This window comes from Mustelus asterias, chromosome 24 (genome assembly GCF_964213995.1).
Source record: "Mustelus asterias chromosome 24, sMusAst1.hap1.1, whole genome shotgun sequence".
Lineage (NCBI taxonomy): Eukaryota > Metazoa > Chordata > Chondrichthyes > Carcharhiniformes > Triakidae > Mustelus > Mustelus asterias.
The window spans coordinates 44,669,511-44,685,784 of record NC_135824.1 but is presented as its reverse complement, the minus strand read 5'-3'; the positions used below and the strand labels follow the sequence as shown (position 1 = coordinate 44,685,784).

General features: G+C 60.7%; 1 protein-coding gene across 1 annotated transcript in view; it reads right to left on the bottom strand.

The window, feature by feature from the left end:
- Window positions 1-16,274, bottom strand: part of LOC144511093 (adenosine deaminase domain-containing protein 1-like) — a 112,717-nt gene that overhangs the window by 48,862 nt on the left and 47,581 nt on the right. Inside the window, exons 5-6 of the mRNA XM_078241071.1 lie at window positions 15,871-15,945; window positions 13,261-13,386 (exon numbers count right to left, since the gene is read on the bottom strand). Of these exons, the coding sequence (XP_078097197.1) occupies window positions 13,261-13,386; window positions 15,871-15,945 (201 nt within the window). The remainder of the gene's footprint in view (window positions 1-13,260; window positions 13,387-15,870; window positions 15,946-16,274) is intronic.

Sequence of the window (16,274 nt, the reverse complement as noted above, 5' to 3'; positions counted from 1 at the left end):
GGGGCAGGCGAGAGAGAGAGAGAGAGAGAGGGGGCAGGCCGAGAGGAGAGAGAGAGAGAGGGGGCAGACCGAGAGAGAGAGAGAGGGGGGCAGACCGAGAGAGAGAGAGAGAGGGGGCAGACCGAGAGAGAGAGAGAGAGGGGGGCAGACCGAGAGAGAGGAGAGAGGGGGCAGACCGAGAGAGAGAGAGAGAGAGAGGGGGCAGACCGAGAGAGAGGGAGAGAGGGGGGCAGACCGAGAGAGAGAGAGAGAGAGAGGGGGGCAGACCGAGAGAGAGAGAGAGGGAGGCAGACCGAGAGAGAGAGAGAGGGGGCAGACCGAGAGAGAGAGAGAGGGGGGCAGACCGAGAGAGAGAGAGAGAGAGGGGGGGGCAGACCGAGAGAGAGAGAGAGAGTGAGGGGGGCAGACCGAGCGAGGGAGAGAGAGGGGGGCAGACCGAGAGAGAGAGAGAAGGGGGGGCAGACCGAGAGAGAGAGAGAGGGGGGGCAGACCGAGAGAGAGGGGGGCAGACCGAGAGAGAGAGAGAGAGGGGGGCAGACCGAGAGAGAGAGGGGGGCAGACCGTGAGAGAGAGAGAGAGGGGGCAGACCGAGAGAGAGAGAGAGAGGGGGGCAGACCGAGAGAGAGAGAGAGGGGGGCAGACCGAGAGAGAGTGAGAGAGAGAGAGGGGGGCAGACCCAGAGGGGGGGCAGACCCAGAGGGGGGGGGGTAGACCCAGAGAGAGAGAGAGGGCGGCAGACCGATTGGGGCAGACCGAGAGAGAGAGAGAGAGAGAGAGAGAGGGAGGCAGACCGAGAGAGAGAGAGGGAGAGAGAGAGAGGGAGGCAGACCGAGAGAGAGAGAGAGAGGGGGCAGACCGGAGAGAGAGAGGGGGGCAGACCGAGAGAGAGAGAGAGGGGGCAGACCGAGAGAGAGAGAGAGGGGCAGACCGGAGAGAGAGAAGGGGGGGGCAGACCGGGAGAGAGAGAGAGAGAGAGGTGGGCAGACCCAGAGAGAGAGAGAGGGGGGGCAGACCCAGAGGGGGGGCAGACCCAGAGAGAGAGGGGGGGCAGACCCAGAGGGGGGCAGACCCAGAGGGGGGGGCAGACCCAGAGAGAGAGAGAGAGGGGGGCAGACCCAGAGGGGGGCAGACCCAGAGGGGGGGGCAGACCCAGAGGGGGGGGCAGACCCAGAGAGAGAGAAAGAGGGGGGCAGACCCAGGGGGGGGGGGGGGGGGGCAGACCCAGAGAGAGAGAGAGGGGGGCAGACCCAGAGAGAGAGAGGGGGGCAGACCCAGAGGGGGGGGCAGACCCAGAGAGAGAGAGAGGGGGGCAGACCCAGAGGGGGGCAGACCCAGAGGGGGGGGGCAGACCCAGAGAGAGAGAGAGGGGGCCAGACCAAGGGGGGCAGACCGAGAGAGAGGGAGAGAGGGGGCAGACCGAGAGAGAGAGAGAGAGAGAGGGGGGCAGACCGAGAGAGAGAGAGGGGGGGGGGGCAGACCGAGAGAGAGAGAGAGAAGGGGGCAGACCGAGAGAGAGAGAGAGAGAGAGAGGGGGCCAGACCGAGAGAGAGAGAGAGGGGGCAGACCGAGAGAGAGAGAGAGGGGGGCAGACCGAGAGAGAGAGAGAGAGAGAGAGAGAGAGAGGGGGCAGACCGAGAGAGAGAGAGAGAGAGAGAGGGGGCAGACCGAGAGAGAGAGAGAGAGAGAGAGGGGGGCAGACCGAGAGAGAGAGAGAGAGAGAGAGAGAGGCAGACCGAGAGAGAGACAGAGAGAGGGGGGCAGGCCGAGAGAGAGAGAGAGAGAGGGGGCAGACCGAGAGAGAGAGAGAGAGGGGGGCAGACCGAGAGAGAGAGAGAGAGAGAGAGAGGGGGGCAGACCGAGAGAGAGGAGAGAGGGGGGCAGACCGAGAGAGAGAGAGAGAGAGGGGGGCAGACCGAGAGAGAGAGAGAGAGGGGGGCAGACCGAGAGAGAGGGAGAGAGAGAGAGGGGGGCAGACCGAGAGAGAGAGAGAGGGAGGCAGACCGAGAGAGAGAGAGAGGGGGGCAGACCGAGAGAGAGAGAGAGGGGGGCAGACCGAGAGAGAGAGAGAGAGAGAGGGGGGGCAGACCCAGAGGGGGGCAGACCCAGAGAGAGAGAGAGGGGGGCAGACCGAGAGAGAGAGAGAGAGAGAGGGAGCAGACCGAGAGGAGAGAGAGGGGGGGCAGACCGAGAGAGAGAGGGGGGCAGAACGAGAGAGAGGGGGGCAGACCGAGAGAGAGAGAGGGGGGCAGACCAAGAGAGAGAGAGAGAGGGGGGCAGACCCAGAGGGGGGCCAGAACCAGAGGGGGGGGCAGACCCGAGAGAGGGAGGGAGGGGGGCAGACCCAGAGGGGGGGCAGACCCAGAGGGGGGGGCAGACCCAGATAGAGAGAGAGGGGGGCAGACCGAGGGGGGCAGACCGAGAGAAAGAGAGAGGGGGGCAGACCGCGAGAGAGAGAGAGAGAGAGAGGGGGGGCAGACCGAGAGAGAGAGAGAGGGGGGCAGACCGAGAGAGAGAGAGAGGGGGCAGACCGAGAGAGAGAGAGAGGGGGCGGGCAGACCCAGAGGGGGGGCAGACCCAGAGGGGGGGTAGACCCAGAGAGAGAGAGAGGGGGCAGACCGAGAGAGAGAGAGAGAGTGAGGGGGGGGCAGACCGAGAGAGAGAGAGAGGGGGTGGCAGACCGAGAGAGAGAGTGTGAGGGGGGCAGACGAGCGAGGGAGAGAGAGGGGGGCAGACCGAGAGAGAGAGAGAAGGGGGGCAGACCGAGAGAGAGAGAGAGGGGGGGGCAGACCGAGAGAGAGGGGCAGACCGAGAGAGAGAGAGAGAGGGGGCAGACCGAGAGAGAGAGAGAGGGGGGCAGACCGTGAGAGAGAGAGAGAGGGGGGCAGACCGAGAGAGAGAGAGAGAGGGGGGCAGACCGAGAGAAAGAGAGAGGGGGGCAAGACCGAGAGAGAGTGAGAGAGAGAGGGGGGCAGACCCAGAGGGGGGGCAGACCCAGAGGGGGGGGGGGTAGACCCAGAGAGAGAGAGAGGGCGGCAGACCGATTGGGGCAGACCGAGAGAGAGAGAGAGAGAGAGAGAGAGGGAGGCAGACCGAGAGAGAGAGAGAGAGAGAGGGAGGCAGACCGAGAGAGAGAGAGATAGAGGGGGGCAGACCGAGAGAGAGAGAGAGGGGGGCAGACCGAGAGAGAAGAGAGAGGGTGGCAGACCGAGAGAGAGAGAGAGAGAGGGGGGCAGACCGAGAGAGAGAGAGAGAGAGAGGGGGGCAGACCGAGAGAGAGAGAGAGAGTGAGGGGGGGGCCGACCGAGAGAGAGAGAGAGAGGGGGGGGCAGACCGAGAGAGAGAGAGGGGGGCAGACCGAGGAGAGAGAGAGGGGGGGCAGACCGAGAGAGAGAGAGAGAGTGAGGGGGGCAGCCGAGCGAGGGAGAGAGAGGGGGGCAGACCGAGAGAGAGAGAGAAGGGGGGGCAGACCGAGAGAGAGAGAGAGGGGGGGCAGGACCGAGAGAGAGGGGGCAGACCGAGAGAGAGAGAGAGAGGGGGGCAGACCGAGAGAGAGAGAGAGAGGGGGCAGACCGTGAGAGAGAGAGAGAGGGGGGCAGACCGAGAGAGAGAGAGAGAGGGGGGCAGACCGAGAGAGAGAGGGGGCAGACCGAGAGAGAGTGAGAGAGAGAGAGGGGGGCAGACCAGAGGGGGGGCAGACCCAGAGGGGGGGGGTAGACCCAGAGAGAGAGAGAGGGCGGCAGACCGAATGGGGCAGACCGAGAGAGAGAGAGAGAGAGAGAGAGAGAGGGAGGCAGACCGAGAGAGAGAGAGAGAGGAGAGAGAGAGAGGGAGGCAGACCGAGAGAGAGAGAGAGAGAGGGGGGCAGACCGAGAGAGAGAGAGGGGGCAGACCGAGAGAGAGAGAGAGGGGGCAGACCGAGAGAGAGAGAGAGGGGGGCAGACCGAGAAGAGAGAGAGAGAGAGGGGGGGGCAGACCCAGAGAGAGAGAGAGGGGGGGCAGACCCAGAGGGGGGCAGACCCAGAGAGAGAGGGGGGGCAGACCCAGAGGGGGGGCAGACCCAGAGGGGGGGCAGACCCAGAGAGAGAGAGAGAGGGGGGCAGACCCAGAGGGGGGGCAGACCCAGAGGGGGGGGCAGACCCAGAGGGGGGGGCAGACCCAGAGAGAGAGAGAGGGGGGGCAGACCCAGAGGGGGGGGGGGGGGGGCAGACCCAGAGAGAGAGAGAGGGGGGCAGACCCAGAGAGAGAGAGAGGGGGGCAGACCCAGAGGGGGGGGCAGACCCAGAGAGAGAGAGGAGGGGGGCAGACCCAGAGGGGGGGCAGACCCAGAGGGGGGGGGCAGACCCAGAGAGAGAGAGAGGGGGCCAGACCAAGGGGGCAGACCGAGAGAGGGGGAGAGAGGGGGGCAGACCGAGAGAGAGAGAGAGAGAGAGGGGGGCAGACCGAGAGGAAGGGGGGGGGGAGGGGGGGGGGGGGGGCAGACCGAGAGAGAGAGAGAGAAGGGGGCAGACCGAGAGAGAGAGAGAGAGAGAGAGGGGGGCAGACCGAGAGAGAGAGAGGGGGCAGACCGAGAGAGAGAGAGGGGGGCAGACCGAGAGAGAGAGAGAGAGAGAGAGAGAGAGAGAGAGAGGGGGGCCAGACCGAGAGGAGAGAGAGAGAGAGGGGGGCAGACCGAGAGAAGAGAGAGAGAGAGGGGGGCAGACCGAGAGAGAGAGAGAGAGAGAGAGAGGCAGACCGAGAGAGAGAGAGAGAGAGGGGGCAGGCCGAGAGAGAGAGAGAGAGAGAGGGGCAGGCCGAGAGAGAGAGAGAGAGAGAGAGGGGGGCAGACCGAGAGAGAGAGAGAGGGGGGCAGACCGAGAGAGAGAGAGAGAGGGGGCAGACCGAGAGAGAGAGAGAGAGGGGGGCAGACCGAGAGAGAGGGAGAGAGGGGGGCAGACCGAGAGAGAGAGAGAGAGAGAGGGGGGCAGACCGAGAGAGAGGGAGAGAGGGGGGCAGACCGAGAGAGAGAGAGAGAGAGAGAGGGGGGCAGACCGAGAGAGAGAGAGAGGGAGGCAGACCGAGAGAGAGAGAGAGGGGGCAGACCGAGAGAGAGAGAGAGGGGGGCAGACCGAGAGAGAGAGAGAGAGAGAGAGAGGGGGGGGCAGACCTAGAGGGGGGGCAGACCAGAGAGAGAGAGGGGGGGGCAGACCGAGAGAGAGAGAGAGAGAGAGGGGAGGCAGACCGAGAGAGAGAGAGAGGGGGGCAGACCGAGAGAGAGAGGGGGCAGAACGAGAGAGAGGGGGGCAGACCGAGAGAGAGAGAGCGGGGGCAGACCAAGAGAGAGAGAGAGAGGGGGGCAGACCCAGAGGGGGGCAGAACCAGAGGGGGGGCAGACCCGAGGAGGGAGGGAGGGGGGCAGACCCAGAGGGGGGCAGACCCAGAGGGGGGGGCAGACCCAGATAGAGAGAGAGGGGGGCAGACCGAGGGGGGCAGACCGAGAGAGAGAGAGAGGGGGGCAGACCGCGAGAGAGAGAGAGAGAGAGAGAGAGAGGGGGGGCAGACCGAGAGAGAGAGAGAGGGGGGCAGACCGAGAGAGAGAGAGAGGGGGGCAGACCGAGAGAGAGAGAGAGGGGGCGGGCAGACCCAGAGGGGGGCAGACCCAGAGGGGGGGGTAGACCCAGAGAGAGAGAGAGGGGGCAGACCGAGAGAGAGAGAGAGAGTGAGGGGGGGGCAGACCGAGAGAGAGAGAGAGGGGGTGGCAGACCGAGAGAGAGAGAGTGAGGGGGGCAGACCGAGCGAGGGAGAGAGAGGGGGGCAGACCGAGAGAGAGAGAGAAGGGGGGGCAGACCGAGAGAGAGAGAGAGGGGGGGCAGACCGAGAGAGAGGGGGCAGACCGAGAGAGAGAGAGAGAGGGGGCAGACCGAGAGAGAGAGAGAGAGGGGGGCAGACCGTGAGAGAGAGAGAGAGGGGCAGACCGAGAGAGAGAGAGAGGGGGGGCAGACCGAGAGAAAGAGAGAGGGGGCCAGACCGAGAGAGAGTGAGAGAGAGAGAGGGGGGCAGACCCAGAGGGGGGGCAGACCCAGAGGGGGGGGGTAGACCCAGAGAGAGAGAGAGGGCGGCAGACCGATTGGGGCAGACCGAGAGAGAGAGAGAGAGAGAGAGAGAGGGAGGCAGACCGAGAGAGAGAGAGAGAGAGAGGGAGGCAGACCGAGAGAGAGAGAGAGAGAGGGGGGCAGACCGAGAGAGAGAGAGAGGGGGGCAGACCGAGAGAGAGAGAGAGGGGGCAGACCGAGAGAGAGAGAGAGGGGGGCAGACCGAGAGAGAGAGAGAGAGGGGGGGCAGACCGGGAGAGAGAGAGAGAGAGAGGTGGGCAGACCCAGAGAGAGAGAGAGGGGGGGCAGACCCAGAGGGGGGCAGACCCAGAGAGAGAGGGGGGGCAGACCCAGAGGGGGGCAGACCCAGAGGGGGGGGCAGACCCAGAGAGAGAGAGAGAGGGGGGCAGACCCAGAGGGGGGGCAGACCCAGAGGGGGGGCAGACCCAGAGGGGGGGCAGACCCAGAGAGAGAGAGAGAGGGGGGCAGACCCAGAGGGGGGGGGGGGGGCAGACCCAGAGAGAGAGAGAGGGGGGCAGGACCCAGAGGGGGGGCAGACCCAGAGAGAGAGAGAGGGGGGCAGACCCAGAGGGGGGCAGACCCAGAGGGGGGGGGCAGACCCAGAGAGAGAGAGAGGGGCCAGACCAAGGGGGGCAGACCCAGAGAGAGGGAGAGAGGGGGGCAGACCGAGAGAGAGAGAGAGAAAGGACAGACAGAGAGAGAGAGAGAGAGAGAGGGACAGACCGAGAGAGAGAGAGAGGGAGGGGGGCAGACCGAGAGAGAGAGAGAGAGAGAGAGGGGGGCAGACCGAGAGAGAGAGAGAGAGAGAGAGGGGGGCAGACCGGAGAGAGAGAGAGAGAGAGAGAGGGGGCAGACCGAGAGAGAGAGAGGGGGCAGACCGAGAGAGAGAGAGAGAGAGAGAGGGGGGCAGACCCAGAGGGGGGCAGACCCAGAGGGGGGGGGGGGGGGGGGCAGACCCAGAGAGAGAGAGAGAGAGGGGGCAGACCAGAGGAGGGGGGCAGACCCAGAGAGAGAGAGAGGGGGCAGACCCCGAGGGGGGGCAGACCCAGAGAGAGAGAGAGGGGGCAGACCCAGAGGGGGGGCAGACCCAGAGGGGGGGGCAGACCCAAAGAGAGAGAGGGGGGCAGACCAAGGGGGCAGACCGAGAGAGAGAGAGAGAGGGAGGCAGACCGAGAGAGAGAGAGAGAGGGGGGCAGACCGAGAGAGAGAGAGAGAGGGGGGGGGCAGACCGAGAGAGAGAGAGAGGGGGGCAGACCGAGAGAGAGAGAGAGAGAGAGAGAGAGGGGGGCAGACCGAGAGATAGAGAGAGAGAGAGAGAGGGGGGCAGACCGAGAGAGAGAGAGAGAGATGGGGGCACACCGAGAGAGAGAGAGAGAGAGAGAGGGGGGCAGACCGAGAGAGAGAGAGAGAGGGGGGGGCAGACAGAGAGAGAGAGAGAGAGGGGGGCAGACCGAGAGAGAGAGAGAGACGGGGGGCAGACTGAGAGAGAGAGAAAGAGAGAGAGGGGGGCAGACCGAGAGAGAGAGAGAGAGAGAGAGGGGGGCAGACCGAGAGAGAGAGAGAGAGAGAAGAGGGGGGCAGACCGAGGAGAGAGAGAGAGAGAGAGAGGGGGGCAGACCGAGAGAGAGAGAGAGAGAGAGAGAGGGGGGCAGACCGAGAGAGAGAGAGAGGGAGGCAGACCGAGAGAGAGAGAGAGGGGGGCAGACCGAGAGAGAGAGAGGGGGGCAGACCGAGTGAGAGAGAGAGAGAGAGAGAGAGGGGGGGGCAGACCCAGAGGGGGGGCAGACCCAGAGAGAGAGGAGGGGGGCAGACCGAGAGAGAGAGAGAGAGAGAGAGGGAGGCAGACCGAGAGAGAGGGGGGGGCAGACCGAGAGAGAGAGGGGGGCAGACCGAGAGAGAGGGGGCAGACCGAGAGAGAGAGAGGGGGGCAGACCAAAAGAGAGAGAGAGAGGGGCAGACCAAGAGAGAGAGAGAGAGGGGGGCAGACCCAGAGGGGGGGCAGAACCAGAGGGGGGGCAGACCCGAGAGAGGGAGGGAGGGGGGCAGACCCAGAGGGGGGGCAGACCCAGAGGGGGGGCAGACCCAGAGAGAGAGAGAGGGGGGCAGACCGAGGGGGGCAGACCGAGAGAGAGAGAGAGGGGGGCAGACCGCGAGAGAGAGAGAGAGAGAGAGAGAGAGAGGGGGGGGGGCAGACCGAGTGAGAGAGAGAGGGGGGCAGACCGAGAGAGAGAGAGAGGGGGGCAGACCGAGAGAGAGAGAGAGGGGGCGGGCAGACCCAGAGGGGGGGCAGACCCAGAGGGGGGGGTAGACCCAGAGAGAGAGAGAGGGGGGCAGACCGATTGGGGCAGACCGAGAGAGAGAGAGAGAGAGAGAGGGAGGCAGACCGAGAGAGAGAGAGAGAGAGGGGGGCAGACCGAGAGAGAGAGGGGGGCAGACCGAGAGAGAGGGCAGACCGAGAGAGAGAGAGGGGGCAGACCGAGAGAGAGAGAGAGAGAGAGAGGGGGGCAGACCCAGAGGGGGGGCAGACCCAGAGGGGGGGCAGACCCAGAGAGAGAGAGAGGGGGGCAGACCCAGAGGGGGGTAGACCCAGTGGGGGGGGCAGACCCAGAGAGAGAGAGAGGGGGGGCAGACCAGAGGGGGGGCAGACCCAGAGAGAGAGAGAGAGAGAGGGGGGCAGACCCAGAGGGGGTGGGCAGACCCAGAGAGAGAGAGGGGGGGGGCAGACCCAGAGGGGGGGCAGACCCAGAGGGGGGGGCAGGCCCAGAGAGAGAGAGAGAGGGGGGCAGACAAGGGGGGCAGACCGAGAGAGAGGGAGAGAGGGGGGCAGACCGAGAGAGAGAGAGAGAAAGGACAGACCGAGAGAGAGAGAGAGAGGGACAGACCGAGAGAGAGAGAGAGGGAGGGGGGCAGACCGAGAGAGAGAGAGAGAGAGAGAGAGGGGGGCAGACCGAGAGAGAGAGAGAGAGAGAGAGGGGGCAGACCGAGAGAGAGAGAGAGAGAGAGAGGGGGGCAGACCGAGAGAGAGAGAGAGAGGGGGGGCAGACCGAGAGAGAGAGAGAGAGAGAGAGGGGGCAGACCCAGAGGGGGGGCAGACCCAGAGGGGGGGGGGGGGGGGGCAGACCCAGAGAGAGAGAGAGAGAGGGGGCAGACCCAGAGGGGGTGGGCAGACCCAGAGAGAGAGAGAGGGGGGCAGACCCCGAGGGGGGCAGACCCAGAGAGAGAGAGAGGGGGCAGACCCAGAGGGGGGGCAGAACCCAGAGGGGGGGCAGACCCAGAGAGAGAGAGGGGGGGCAGACCAAGGGGGGCAGACCGAGAGAGAGAGAGAGAGGGAGGCAGACCGAGAGAGAGAGAGAGAGGGGGGGGGCAGACCGAGAGAGAGAGAGGGGGGCAGACCGAGAGAGAGAGAGAGAGGGGGGCAGACCGAGAGAGAGAGGGGGGCAGACCGAGAGAGAGAGAGAGAGAGATGGGGGCAGACCGAGAGAGAGAGAGAGAGAGAGAGGGGGGCAGACCGAGAGAGAGAGAGAGAGGGGGGGCAGACAGAGAGAGAGAGAGAGAGAGAGGGGGGCAGACCGAGAGAGAGAGAGAGAGACGGGGGCAGACTGAGAGAGAGAGAAAGAGAGAGAGGGGGGCAGACCGAGAGAGAGAGAGAGAGAGAGAGAGAGGGGGGCAGACCGAGAGAGAGAGAGAGAGAGAGAGGGGGGCAGACCGAGAGAGAGAGAAGAGAGAGAGAGAGGGGGGCAGACCGAGAGAGAGAGAGAGAGAGAGAGAGGGGGCAGACCGAGAGAGAGAGAGAGAGAGAGAGGGGGCAGACCGAGAGAGGGGGCAGACCGAGAGAGAGAGAGAGGGGCAGACCGAGGAGAGAGAGAGAGGGGGGCAGACCGAGAGAGAGAGAGAGAGAGAGGGGGGGCAGACCGAGAGAGAGAGAGAATCGGGCAGACCGAGAGAGAGAGGGGGGCAGACCGAGAGAGAGAGAGAGGGGGGCAGACCGAGAGAGAGAGAGAGAGAGAGAGGGGGGCAGACCCAGAGGGGGGGCAGACCCAGAGGGGGGGGCAGACCCAGAGAGAGAGAGAGGGGGGCAGACCGAGGGGGGCAGACCGAGAGAGAGAGAGAGAGGGGGGCAGACCGAGAGAGAGAGAGGGGGGCAGACCGAGAGAGAGAGAGAGTGAGGGGGGCAGACCGAGAGAGAGAGAGAGAGAGAGGGGGCAGACCGAGAGAGAGAGGGGGGCAGACCGAGAGAGAGAGAGAGGGGGGGGCAGACCGAGAGAGAGAGAGAGAGAGAGAGAGGGGGGCAGACCGAGAGAGAGAGAGGGGGGCAGACCGAGAGAGAGAGAGAGAGGGGGGCAGACCGAGAGAGAGAGAGAGAGAGGGGGGCAGACCGAGAGAGAGAGAGAGGGGGCAGACCGAGAGAGAGAGGGGCAGACCGAGAGAGAGAGAGAGAGGGGGGCAGACCGAGAGAGAGAGAGAGGGGGGGCAGACCGAGAGAGAGAGAGAGAGGGGGGCAGACCGAGAGAGAGAGAGAGAGAGAGAGGGGGCAGACCGAGAGAGAGAGAGAGAGAGAGAGAGAGGGGGCAGACCGAGAGAGAGAGAGAGAGGGGGGCAGACCGAGAGAGAGAGAGAGAGAGAGAGGGGGGCAGACCGAGAGAGAGAGAGAGAGGGGGGGGCAGACCGAGAGAGAGAGAGAGAGAGGGGGGCAGACCGAGAGAGAGAGAGAGAGAGGGGGGCAGACCGAGAGAGAGAGGGGGGCAGACCGAGAGAGAGAGAGAGAGGGGGGGGCAGACCGAGAGAGAGAGAGGGGGGCAGACCGAGAGAGAGAGAGAGAGAGAGGGGGGCAGACCGAGAGAGAGAGAGAGAGAGGGGGGCAGACCGAGAGAGAGAGAGAGAGAGGGGCAGACCGAGAGAGAGAGAGAAGGGGGGGCAGACCGAGAGAGAGAGAGAAGGGGGGGCAGACCGAGAGAGAGAGAGAGGCAGACAGAGAGAGAGAGAGAGAGAGGAGGGGGGCAGACCAAGAGAGAGGGGGGCAGACCGAGAGAGAGAGAGAGGGGGGCAGACCGAGAGAGAGAGAGAGGGGGGCAGACCGAGAGAGAGAGAGAGGGGGGCAGACCGAGAGAGAGAGAGAGGGGGGCAGACCGAGAGAGAGAGAGAGGGGGGCAGACCGAGAGAGAGAGAGGGGGGGCAGACCGAGAGAGAGAGAGAGGGGGCAGACCGAGAGAGAGAGAGAGAGGGGGCAGACCGAGAGAGAGAGAGAGAGGGGGGCAGACCGAGAGAGAGAGAGAGAGGGGGCAGACCGAGAGAGAGAGAGAGAGAGGGGTGCAGACCGAGAGAGAGAGAGAGAGAGAGGGGTGCAGACCGAGAGAGAGAGAGAGAGAGAGGGGGCAGACCGAGAGAGAGAGAGAGAGGAGAGGGGGGCAGACCGAGAGAGAGAGAGAGAGAGGGGGGCAGACAGAGAGAGAGAGAGAGAGAGGGGGGCAGACCGAGAGAGAGAGAGAGGGGGGCAGACTGAGAGAGAGAGAGAGAGAGAGAGAGGGGGGCAGACCGAGAGAGAGAGGGGGGCAGACCCGAGAGGGCAGGGCAGACCGAGAGAGAGAGAGGGGGCAGACCGAGAGAGAGAGAGAGGGGGCAGACCGAGAGAGAGAGAGCGAGGGGGGCAGCGAGAGAGAGAAAGCGAGGGGGCAGACCGAGAGAGAGAAAGCGAGGGGGGCAGACCGAGAGAGAGAAAGCGAGGGGGGCAGACCGAGAGAGAGAAAGCGGAGGGGGGCAGACCGAGAGAGAGAAAGCGAGGGGGGCAGACCGAGAGAGAGAAAGCGAGGGGGGCAGACCGAGAGAGAGAAAGCGAGGGGGGCAGACAGGAGAGAGAGAGAGAGAGAGGGGGGGGGGGGGGGGGGGGCAGACCGAGAGAGAGAGAGAGGGAGGCAGACCGAGAGAGAGAGAGAGGGGGCAGACCGACGAGAGAGAGAGAGGGGGGCAGACCGAGAGAGAGGGGGGCAGACCGAGAGAGAGAGAGAGGGGGGGGGGGGGACAGACCGAGAGAGAGAGAGAGAGGGGGGCAGACCGAGAGAGAGAGAGAGAGAGAGGGGGGGGCAGACCCAGAGGGGGGCAGACCGAGAGAGAGAGAGAGGGGGGCAGACCGAGAGAGAGAGAGAGAGAGGGGGGGGCAGACCGAGAGAGAGAGAGAGAGAGAGAGGGGCAGACCGAGAGAGAGAGAGAGGGAGGAGAGGCAGAAAGAGAGAGAGACAAACAGAGAGACAGACAGAGAGAGAGAGAGACAGACAGAGGCAAGATGAAGGGAAAGAGTGAAGCAGCAGACATCCAAACATAGCACCGTCCCCAGAACCTGCCATTCCTCAGCGGGCTGAATCACTGGAGGAGAAAGCAGCACAGGGTCGACAGGGAGCTTTTCAGGCGGGGAAGCAATCCAAACGAAAAACGAGTCGAGAAGGGACCAAGCCACTTCCCAGACCAGCAGAATGAAATGACTCCCATCTGACCGAGATGATAGGGAGTGCTGCACTTTGGACAAAGAAAAACAAGGACGGTACCTTCAGAAGGATTGGCAAAGCTCGAGGGAGCTGGAGGGGGAGACACTCGAGCTCCAGTGCATTGGAGACAACAAAGATGCCTGCACATCCCAACTGCAACTTTAAATCATTGTAGGAGCCAACATTCATTTACTAATACTATAGTTTCAGCTGGAATTGTCGCTGTCTAATGGTCAGGTGTAATTCTGCAATCAATGTTGCAGAAGGAGTCAGTTTGCAGCTTCCACCTGTGACTGAAGTTAACTTCGAAATCAGCCAAAACAATTCTAGGTAATGAGTCAGGATCAACCAACTGCTTCTTGTACACAATCAACAAAGGCTACAATATGTGGACTGCCAGCATGTGTTGAAACACTATTCACCCACACCCAAATCACTTTTCAGCAGCAGTTAAGTACTTGAAGCTAAGAGTTTCCTCGTATCATCTGTGCTAAACCAAAGGCTGACATCATTACTTAGTGCAAACAGGAACATTCTCTTTTGTCATCTCTTTATTCTCCACAATCCATGTTAAATTTAATGATAAAATTACTTCAAAAAACAACTGAGGGGAAGAACCAAATCTTACTCATTTTCCACCTCAAATTGTAGTTTTCTATTACATTGGCATGTCATGCAAAGGAGGACTAACTTACCTTTCTCCACTACGAAAGCAGCAACGCTCCCTTTGTAGCTTTTGTATTTGGGAAGAGACTCCAACAGCCTATTCAATATACAGTTGCTAACTGCTGCACATCGGACAGGGTGAATAATTAGATATTCTGAAATCAATCACAAGAGGTGCATTCAAATAACTGGATTTGGAAAGTAAGTAGATGGAGATATTTTCATTGAAACAAAGAACAAAGAAAAAAACAGCACAGGAACAAGCCCTTCGTCCCTCCAAGCCTGCACCGAACATGCTGCCCGTCTGAACTAAAACCCCCTACTCGACCATATCCTTCAAAACCCATCCTATTCATGCATTTTTGTCCAGATGCCCCTTGCTCCTTCCCTGTTAAAACAATCCTTCCTCCATTTCCTGCACCACATATGTCCTAGCTGTGAAAGTGGCCAGATTTCTAGGTCCAACAGGGCTGCCAATTAGTAAGTAGCCTAATCGATAGCAAAACAAAGTGCTTTCAACTTTACACTTGTAAGATGTGCAGTTTTGTGGGCAAGCCAGTCTTGCCTCTCAGTCAGAAGATTTCAGGTTAAAGCCAGAGGCTTGACACTCACTGCTGTGTTGGAGGTGCTGTATTTTAGATCACACATTAAACAGAGGTTCGCACAGTCCTTTCAGTTGGATGGAAAAGATTTCATGAAAATTCTCCTCAATGTCCTTTCCAACATTTATCCCTCAATGAATATATATTAAAAATATGCTCATTACTCCATTGTTTTTTGTGACACCAGCATTTGTTGTCCATCCCTATTTAACCTCGAGAAGGTGGTGGTGAGCTGTCTTCATGAACCACTGCAGACCACGAGGTGCAGGTACATCCGCAGTTGGGAAAGGAGTTCCAGGATTTTAACTCCGTGACAGTGAAGGAATGGTGATATATTTCCAGATGGTGGTATTCCCAGGTATCTGCTGCCCAGAGGTGGATTTACAATGAAACACACCATGCCTAGGCCATTGTTTTTGGACGCTAATCAGAGACCGATAACCTTTCAATGGGCAATGTAGAGCGACAACAGGCTCGGATTGGTCTCCTTAGAGTGAGAAAACAGACCAGCCCAAATGTTGAAGCACCCGCGCGAGGAATGAGAACCAACTCGTCGAGGACGGAGAGAGGCAGAGGCAGAAGATCCTGTGTTTTATTTTAGCGAAGAAAAGGCGCAGCCTGCAGGTTTGTTGACCCAGGGCTGAGGGCAGGCCTGCAACAGCCAGACACAAGCCAAGGTGAGCCGTCCATCAGCAGCTGTTGAGCAGCAAGGGGGCAACTTGACCAGGGCTCAAGAGGGCAGGTCAGCCAGCAACAGCAAGGCGTTGAATCAAACCTTATCAGCACGAGGAGATAACAAGTGAGGCAAGAAGCTGTCTTCAAGACCCCAGGCAAGAAAGGTTAGTGAAATTGTGAGAATGGTAGAGGAAGAAGAATGAGAGAAGGCTGGAGGAGAGTGTGAGGTGTTTTTACAAGTTAAAAAACCATTGAAGCAGTGATCAATTTGTGTATGTCTCTGGCTTGTGCCTTTACGTTCTGTGGAGTGAGGATGGATGGGGTCGGCAAGCTTGTGATATTATTGGCGGGGGGGGGGGGGGGGCGGGGGCAGAAGGTTAGCACAGGACTCCACAAATCCGCCTCTGCTGCTACCCTTGTCCTTCTATCACCATTTCTTCACTGTCGCTGGATCTAAATCCTGAATCTCTCCCCAACAGCACTGTCGGTGTACCTATACCTCAGGCACTGCAGCAGTTCACGAAGGCAGGTCACCACCATCTTTGAGGGTACTTAGCGATGGGGAATAAATGCAGGCCTAGTCAGCAACGCCTGCATACCATGAATTTTTTAAAAAAAAAATCTTTCCTTCTTTGCCTTTTACATTTATAATGCAAAGCTTCTTTACTCCAGAAAGTACAGCGCCGAGCGGAGACTGAACCTCACTTCGTCAGCTGCACAGTGATAAAGTAAAACTGCCCACAACCACCGAATTGGATGACTTTAGTAGGCTTCCCAGTATCAAGAGGGAATTTGTGACTGGTATTGCAATGGGATCACCACTGAACCATCACTATAACCAGTCAGGCCGTTAAAAGGGCAGATGACAAGACCTTGTAACAAGGCCTTTGGCCTTCATTAGGCAATGTCAGGTCCATTACTGCAGCTTTTTCGGGCCCACCAGGTTTCGCATTGTAGCAGTAGGTGTGGAAGACAACAATCCGCTGGTGTAGGAATGGCCAATGGTAATCACAGCCAGGTGAGGGATCAGTCGGGTCAGAGCTGAGATGGCGACAGGCTGTACTGGTGTATTCTGTGTTTCTAACCTGTCTAATTTCCCATCCATCTGGCACATACGTCAAAGAGACCTTGCGGATATGTCCCATTTCAAACAGAAGGTTTTGTATGAGGACGGCACCACGTTTAAAGATGGTTTAAAATTTTCTGAACTATAATTGGGTGATTGAAGCTTGGCAAGAAGTCGCTTCACCCACCCCTTATATTTTGCAGGGCATTAGCAAATGAAGGACTCGAGTCTTTCCATTCCCACCCCAAGTTAAATGAGTTTCCTTAGTAAAATACCAAGTTTGTAGATATTCTTACCATTTGGAACACATGGTCTTCTCCCAGATAATGCTCTGGCCCCTGTAGATGGCCTTGTATCATCTGGAACTTGAGCTGAAACATTTAAGAAAGGATAAGCTAATCTTGTTGATTTTTTGGGAGGTCCTTTCACATGTACAGCGATTTCCTGCTATCAAAGAGGGAGCTTGCTAATGCAGAGTACAAAAGTTTAGAAAATGCCCATTTGAGGGAAAAAAGAATAAATAATGTTTTACCTCTTGGTATCTAGATGTAGCAACACTGGTGAGTTTCTGCTCCTCGGATTTAGAATACCTGACACTAATATGCCGCGAGAGTTCATCTCTTATCCTGCCAGCAGTTTACATCCCTCCCCATGCGGACGTGAAGACCGCGCTGGATGAAATATACACCACCACAAGTAG